General features: G+C 54.2%; 1 protein-coding gene across 1 annotated transcript; it reads left to right on the forward strand.

Annotated features, from left to right (window-relative positions):
- The first annotated feature begins 878 nt into the window (after positions 1-878).
- On the forward strand, positions 879-4411 carry Rnd2 (Rho family GTPase 2). The gene is made up of 5 exons (XM_006992945.4): positions 879-1035; positions 1527-1614; positions 2541-2650; positions 3265-3399; positions 3624-4411. The coding sequence occupies exons 1-5, from the start codon at positions 934-936 to the stop codon at positions 3870-3872; spliced, it is 684 nt and encodes a 227-aa protein (XP_006993007.1). The 5' UTR covers positions 879-933; the 3' UTR covers positions 3873-4411.
- Positions 4412-8253: the final 3842 nt, after the last annotated feature.

The following is an 8253-nucleotide window of genomic DNA, read 5'->3' on the forward strand; positions in this document are numbered from 1 at the left end:
AATGGCGGTTTAATTATTGTTAGTAAAAGATGAGGCTGAATTTGGCTTCTGGGGCTTAGTTCTGGCCCCAGCAGAGCTGTCTGTCACCCGGTTCTAGGAGTCTTCCTTTTCTCTTTCCACCAAAATGTCCACCAGAGGACGCAAACGCTCCCCTAAAACTTTCCACTCAGTACTTGGATAGAGGAACTCAGTCCACGCTTCTAGGATGGTCCAGGCCCACAGTTAAGTTGCTGCGAGGCCCAGATCCGGCCACCCGTTGCTATGGAGACGGAAAGCTATGATGTCACTAATGTCGGGTGGGAGTGCTTAGGGTCGGTACTTCCATTTCCCTAAACCCTGCCTGGCCCCGAGAGTGGAGGAGGGAGACAAAAATCAAAAGCCCTCCCTTTCCTGATACCTCACGCCCCCCTGTGTTCAGGAAGTAGATGGCTGCCGCCGCCGCGCGTGTCCGCACTAGCACACCTGCGTGCACGCGTGGGCACACAGAAGGCCCAAGCCTCGCGCTTGCGTGTGTAGCTTCGCACAAGACCCTTCAGAAAGAACTTCACCCCAAGTCGGCTCCGCCTCCACTCCTGAGGAACTCGCATTAGCGGGGCTCGCTGGCCTCAATCACCCCCAGGCGCTCCTGGGGTCACAGCAGCCAGCTAGGGTCAGACTCTGCCCCTCCACCACCGCCTCCCAGGCTCCGCCCCATCCCGGGCCCCGCCCCTCAGCGGTGCGGGTAGGAGGCGGGGCCGGGGGCGCGGCCCGCGGGCTAGGGGCGGGGCAGAGGGGGCCCGCAGCCCCGGGCGGGGGCTCGGCGCGGGCCCGCGAGATGCCGGTGTCGGCGGCCCGAGAGGCTGCAGCTGCAGCGGCGGGGGAGGAGGCGGCAGAGGCGGCGGCGGCGGGGCCCGGGAGGGGGGCGGCGTGGGGGGCCGGCGCGTAGCCGGGACGATGGAGGGGCAGAGCGGCCGCTGCAAGATCGTAGTGGTCGGGGACGCGGAGTGCGGCAAGACAGCGCTGCTGCAGGTGTTCGCCAAGGACGCCTACCCCGGGGTGAGGAACTGGCGTCTGGAGAGAGGGGCACCGAGGCTGCAGGGAGTGGGTGACGGGGGGCTCCGGGGGCCGCTGGGAACCGGTACCAGGGTAACCAGGGACGAGAGAAAGAGGCTCTGAGGAGGGTCAAGAGGCGTTGGGGAGCTCTGAAAGGACTGCAGAGGGCTGGAGTGGAAGGAATCAAGGAACGCGGTGAGATGGATGGGGCTTGGGAGCATCAGAGGATCCGGGATGGCGCTCTGGGAGAATGTCGGAGGTCCTGGGCATCCGAGAGGGAAAGGACTAAGGGCTAAAGGGACCCCGAGGGGGTCTGAGAGTCTACCTTAGGATTGCGTGGAGGTGGAGGCAGGAGCTCCCCGGATCTTCCCTTAACCCAGCCTCAGACCAACTTCTGTCTAGGGATCGAGCAGGACCGGGTGTCGAGGGAGGAGGGCAGTTGTCAGGGTGAGGACTGGAGAGAAGCTCTCATTTTGACCCATCCGTGTTTGCAGAGTTATGTCCCCACCGTGTTTGAGAACTACACCGCGAGCTTCGAGATCGACAAGCGCCGCATTGAGCTCAACATGTGGGATACTTCAGGTAGCTGAGTCCCTCGGGGTCACCCTGACTGCCAAGGTCCCTTACCCTAGCCTCTCCCTTAGCTAGACCCGTAGATTCCAGGTTAGCTCAGACATCCATCCAATTTTAGACCATCAATTTCTGTTTTGAGCCAGGGAAACTGAGGCAGAGTTTCTAATGCCTGACAGAAACCATGTTCTGAAGTAAAAAGCCTAATATCTGAGCCTAGCAGCTGGGTTCTGTGTACCCAAGGAGCTTGGGAAGAAATGACTTATTTTGGAACATGTTTCTTAGGGAATGGGAACGGGTTTAGGAGAGCTATTTAGAATTTCGGGGTGGGGGGAGGGCAGTGGTGGAAAGTCGTTTTTTTTTTTTTCCCTAGACTGAACTAGAGTCCCAAGAGGACAGGAACACTCTTTCCCTGTCCCTGTTCCAACCCCATGGGAAGGGTTTTTATTTTGACGAGGTTCCCTGGAGGACTTTAGAGCATGTGTCGTCAAAGCCCAGAAAGCACGCACAAGATTTGTTGGAATATTGGTAGATTTTCTGAGATTCTTTCAGGGTTTCTCCGTGTAGTTCTGGTGCCTGTCCTGGATCTCCCTCTGTAGACCAGGCTGGCCTTGAACTCACAGAGATCTGCCTATCTCTGCCTCCCGACTGCGGGGATTAAAGGTGTGTGCCACCACAGTCTGGCCTTTCTGAGATCCTTAAAGCATTTCCAAACTCCAAAAGGTTACAGATTATTACTGTTAGAGGAACTCATAAGGGAGCGGCGAGCTGTTTCCCACTCTCTGCTCCCCTCTGCCAGTCTCAAAACATGCTCCGTGATGGGTATTAAAGCCACCCTTCCATTCTCTTCTTGCCCACTGTCAGTTCGGTCCCTCATTCCCTTCCAGGCCTCCCGCCCACTCAGGTACCTTATCAGCTTACTCTCTTTCTTCCCTCAGGTTCTTCTTACTATGACAATGTCCGGCCCCTGGCCTACCCGGACTCTGATGCTGTGCTTATCTGCTTTGACATTAGCCGGCCAGAAACCCTGGACAGTGTCCTCAAGAAGGTGGGAGCCTGGGGACACAGGGAAACTAGTGAGGGGACTGGGCACATGACCCAGGAGGAGGGAATCATGGCGTGTCCCTCGGATGGCTCATGGCTAGAGCTGGCATCCCTCTACTCCATCTGCAAATCAGTCCTGGGAGCTGGAAATGGCATCTGGGGAGATGAGACTCGGGCTGCCTATCTGCCTTCCCTATCTCCTTGGCTGTGGAAGCCCTGGATGGAAGGGTTGGGAATGCCAGTCCTGGGGCTTTGGAAAGCCCTGTGGCCTCTGTCCAGGCCATCGTTTCCCTAAGAAAAGCCTGTGTGGGACAGTACAGAAGTGAGTTCGGGCATCCGTAGTTCCCAGGCAGGGCTGGGAGGGTGTGGTTGGTCTGTTCTCGGGACAAAGTATAGTAAAGAGGAGTGAGACAGGGGAGGTTCCAGGCTGACAGACAACCCTGGAGTCTTCATCGAAGCCTTTCACTGTCTCCGTCTTCCACACTGTCCTGGTCTCAACCCAAGGAGAGCTTTCGCCTCACCTAGGAGAGTCCAAGTGACTTCTGCATGCGTGGCGCAGGCTTTACCCTGTGTCTCCCTCCACCCCTCCATAACTCTTATTTTCCACCCCCCAACTAGTGGCAAGGAGAGACTCAGGAATTTTGCCCCAATGCCAAGGTGGTGCTGGTTGGCTGTAAACTGGACATGAGGACTGACCTGGCCACACTGAGGGAGCTATCCAAGCAGAGACTTATCCCTGTTACACATGAGCAGGTGAGGCCTATAACCTGCGACTTAATCCCAGCCTGGACCTCTCACCCATGCTGGGCTCTGATTTAAAGACATCCTACATGGTTCATCCTTTTGCTGTAACCTCTGACCCTAGCCCTTGATTCTTTCCCAGCTCTGGCCTGCACCCCTAGCCCACAGCCTTCACGCTCCTCTCTGAAGCATAGGCTGAGCCCCACAACCCCCGCCCCCATCCCTTTCTTTTCCAGGGCACTGTGCTGGCCAAGCAGGTGGGGGCTGTGTCCTACGTCGAGTGCTCCTCCCGATCTTCTGAGCGCAGCGTCAGGGATGTCTTCCATGTGGCCACGGTGGCTTCTCTTGGCCGTGGCCACAGGCAGCTGCGCCGCACTGACTCTCGCCGGGGACTGCAGAGATCCACTCAGCTGTCGGGAAGGCCAGACCGGGGCAGTGAGGGCGAGATGCACAAGGATCGAGCCAAGAGCTGCAACCTTATGTGAGGGCTGCAGCGGGCCCGAGAAAGAAGAGGGTGAGAGGCGCAATTGTTCCCCTGCCTGCTCCTGGACTTTTTGACCTCCTGACCCTGGCTGGAAGGGCAGGGCAGGCAGAGGAGCAATTCTGGTTGGAGGAGCTAGAGGACAGAAGGGTGTCTCCATTCTCCACACCCTCATCCCCCTTCCTGCCAGTAGCTGAGAGGGCTAACAGGGTAGGCGGCGGCTGGGGCATGAACTTGATGGGGCAGGGGGTGTTCGGGAAGCCAGCGTCCAGCAATGGCGTTGGGTGAGTCTTCTCTATAAAGTGTATCTTCCCTCCTTACCCCAGATCCCATATCCTGTCTGCCTTCCCTAAAGTGTCCACTGGACGCCCTTCTCCCCTTCCCGCCCCTCACTTCTACATCTGTTCTCACACATTCTAACCTTCAGGCAACACGCACTAAATTTTAAAGCAAGAAGTCCTTTCCTACCATCAACCCAGCAACCAGCGCTCGCTTCCCCCTTCCCCAGGAGTCCGCAAATAAAGTCCATGACCATGGAAAACAGCTATGGCCTTAGTCCTGTTGCTTTTATTCATAGACTCCCAATCCACAGCATCCTTGCCACAGAGAAAACACAGGGAAAAAGCCATGTACTGAAGAATCTGAAATTTAGAAGCCAGGGGTGGGAGAGTGAAATACCTTGGGACTTTTCATTCTAGTTGATGTGGGCTGGGGCTGAGGCAGGGGGATGTCTTGGAGTGAACTGATGTACAGCACTACTCAGCCTGGCTGGGTGTCCTGCTAACATGGCAGAGGGCCTGTTAAAAGTGGTACAAGCCCCTTGTTCACCATCTCTACCCCTGGCTTGCAGCCTGCTGATGCCCTAGGGATTATGAAGATAGGAAGGGCATTGAAAGCTCCCACATCACTGAATCTGAACCCTGAATAAGGTGAAGTTGACTAAGGGGACTAAGTCTACAAGGACCCAAACATGGGCTCCCCCTCAGGTCTACCTTGAGCTCCTTAATGATTGGTGGGGGAGCATCATCTGTAATCGAGAGTCATCCGCACCCCAGCCCCTCGCGAATGAAAGCTGGTGGAGGGGATGGCCGGAGCACTTGTCAGCAAGGACAGTGCTGGTCTGTTTTCTTGGGAGTCTGGTTTCAGATTGTCCTGTATTCCCTCCCTGGCTCTGGTCCCACTGGCCTCTTTTTGGTGACATTCTCCCCTAGGAACCATCCGTGGCTCTTCCCTTCCCCCAACTCCATCCCATCCAGTTCTCCCAGACACGTTGGGCCGGGAGAGAATGGAGGCAGGCCTACCCTCCCATCTGGTGGGACCCCCCCTACACACTCCACCCCTCCCCGTACACACTCACCAAGCGTGCACTGTGCCAACGGTGCCACACACCGGATTGAGAGACGAAGATAGTCTCTGAGCTTCTGGAGAGTGGCCCAGGAGGAAAGAGAGGTACCTTGGCTGCTGTGGGGCTCCCTGAGTCGATAAGTCATGAGGGAATTAGCGTGGGGGTACCCTTGGCATAGGTGCGGAAGATGCAGACATACAGAGGAGAGAGTGAGTGTGGCAGAGCAGGGCTCCCCAGTAGGGAGGGACAGCAAGGCTGGAAAGGTCCTTCGAGGCCACGCAAGAGCCCACAAGGGAGTCAGTACTTCTCTGTGAGGAGCCACCAGGGTTTTCAGACAGAAGTGTTCAGATTTGGTGTTTTTGGATGGATGAGGTGCTGGAGATCAAAGGATTGGGCTCCATGAGATATGACAGAAAATATCTGCCAGACCCCAGTCTCTGGGCAGGAACTTCTTCCCCATTTTCTGGCTTACTGAATTGCCTGCCCGCCTTCCCACCGCCTCCTGTGAGACTCCTATCCCAAGCCATCTCCCCCAATCTAAGGGAGTCTAGATACTAGACAACCCATCCCCTCAGCTGGTTAGAGGATGAGTTTTTGTTTGTTTGTTTGTTTTTTGTTTTGTTTTGTTTTTGTTTTTTGAGACAGGGTTTCTCTGTGTAGTTTTGGTGCCTGTCCTGGAACTCACTCTAGCCCAGGCTGGCCTCGAACTCACAGAGATCCGCCTGACTAGGGGATGACTCTTAAGACCTTCCTCAAGGGCCCTAAGTCCTGAACCAAGAGATGCTGGAGAGGGCTGGGGCTCTGTCTCTCCCAGAAGACTGATTTTTTTTTCCGCACCAGGGACTTGCTATAAAAATGAACTTGTAAGGTGGTTAGTGCCGTTAATCACAGAAAGGAGGTTGAGGCAGGAGGATTGCTGAGAGTTCGAGGCAGGAGGATTGCTGAGAGTTCAAGGCAAGCATAAGCTACAAAATGAGATTCTCCCCATCCTAAAAAAAAATTGACTTGAGCTGGGCAGTGATGGCACACACTTTTAATTCCAGCGCTCAGGAGGCGGAGGCAGGCAGATCTCTGTGAGTTGGAGGCTAGCCTGGTCCACAGAGCAGGTTCCAGGACAGCCAGGGCTACATAGAGAAATCCTCTCTTGAAAAACCAAAAAGAAAAAAAAATTGGCTTGAAATTTTTGGCAGGGCACCCCTCTTGGACTACCCAATACAAAGCAGGCTCAAGCCTGTGGCCACCACAGTACAGAATGTTTGCACCTCTTGATTCCCCCAATCTTCCTCCGGGGCCATTTATGCTTAGAGAATGCAAACGCATTTCAATATCAGCCTAAAGCCAACATAATTAGGAAGATAAATCAGTTGGAGGAACCCCCAAAGTTTAATATATTTCCAAAATCAGTGGGAAGGGAATTCAGTTCCCTCTGCAGGGCTGTGTTGCCAGACCTATTTCTAGGGAAGAAGATGGGTCTCAGGACCTAGGAGTCCAATGGGTGGGAAGAGGAAATGGGGCTGTCCCTAGGTTCAAAAAGGTCCTTGCAGGCTGGAGGGAACCTTACAACCACCCCCTACCCCACATGCAAGAGTTAGACTCAGCTTCCTCCTCTGTGGCTGTTTCCCCCACAAATTAGACACCAATGTTGCCTTGTTAATCATTTAATGAAGTAAACAACCAATCATGCTGGGATGCTGTCAGTGTATTTTAACCTCAGCAATCAGCCAGGGGAGGGTAGGAGACTCCTGGGTTAATTTCTCAAACACTGCAACCTATGAAGGCCCCCAACCCCAACAGTGACTCCAGCCCTCTCCGGAGGGAGGGTCAGTCATGGAAAGAGCCCTTATGCAAGGACTAACATCTGAGTTTGTTCTCAGACTTCCGCTTGTGTGCCACACGAACGCATGAGTGCACGAACGCATGCACACACACACACACTCAAGTGTACACATGGGGATCCGAATACCACCATAGCGGGTGGAGCTTGAGCAACAGAATCTGGATTTGTTTGCTCACGCCAAAGTTCCTAGTCCAGTTCACCCTGTCATTTGGCCCTCACAGCCACATAGTTTGGTTTTGTTTTTTTAAATCCTGAGACAGGGTCTCATCATGTAGTCCTGGCTGGCCTGACCTGGAACTCATTTATGTATGTATACCTTACCTCTGTCTCCCAAATACAAAGATTACAGGTATGTGCCACTGCACTTGGGTAATTTTTAATTTTTTCTGTATATATAGATATGAATACTCATATCTCTATATACGTCTCCTGTCTCAGTCTATACCACTGGGTGGCCCAGCTCCTACAAGCCTCAGAAAAGGGTTCTTTTGAGGGGTGGAGGCTTGCACCACAATGCCCAGCTGTTTTTGTTCTTCAGGCAGGGTCTTACTGTAACTCAGACTGGCCTTCAACTTGCAATCCTCCTGCCTCAACAACCACAGCAGTACTGGCATTACAGGCATATGCTACCATGCTCAGCTTTCTGGAGTTGCTAAGGACCCCATGTTGCTAGAGCAACCCACCCAGATCCACTCGGATTTGTCCAATGGCCTGAAGAGGAGGGCAAGTAGTCGTGGCTTTAATTTCCCAGTGGACATCAGGATCCTGGCAGGCCATCCTAGTGTGGCTCTCTCCGCGGCTCCACACTCCTCCCCAAGAAGAGGCTCAGCTCTTTGTCTTAGCAGTCCCCTCTATCATTTTGGCTCCTCTCTGCTTCCCTCCTTTCAGCTGAGTTCCAGGTCGCCCTCCACCTCTACCTACCTACTCCCCTTCCTCAAGGCTGCTGTGAGGTCAGAAAGAGGGGGTGCTCCAGATTCTGGGGGATGGGGTGAGCCCCAAGCAGCTATCCCACAATAGCTAGAGATGAGAGATGTACATAAGTACCCCTTCCCCCAAGAAAATGCCTCTGCTGTTGACTCCTAAATAACAGATGTCTGTCTGCATATTAATGAGATTGGACGAATAATTGGCGAGTTTTTCATTCAGTGTCAGAATGAACCCGGAGGCCTTATGTTCATGCACATAGACACCCCGTCACCCTGA

The sequence above is a fragment of the Peromyscus maniculatus genome, chromosome 8 (assembly GCF_049852395.1).
Source record: "Peromyscus maniculatus bairdii isolate BWxNUB_F1_BW_parent chromosome 8, HU_Pman_BW_mat_3.1, whole genome shotgun sequence".
Lineage (NCBI taxonomy): Eukaryota > Metazoa > Chordata > Mammalia > Rodentia > Cricetidae > Peromyscus > Peromyscus maniculatus.

Excerpts from the sequence above, each read along its gene's own strand:
- Rnd2 (XM_006992945.4), top strand. The coding sequence starts at position 934 with ATGGAGGGGCAGAGCGGCCGCTGCAAGATCGTAGTGGTCGGGGACGCG. Across the intron at positions 1,036-1,526 it reads CCAAGGACGCCTACCCCGGG|AGTTATGTCCCCACCGTGTT; the intron begins GTGAGGAACTGG and ends CCGTGTTTGCAG. Across the intron at positions 1,615-2,540 it reads CAACATGTGGGATACTTCAG|GTTCTTCTTACTATGACAAT; the intron begins GTAGCTGAGTCC and ends TTCTTCCCTCAG.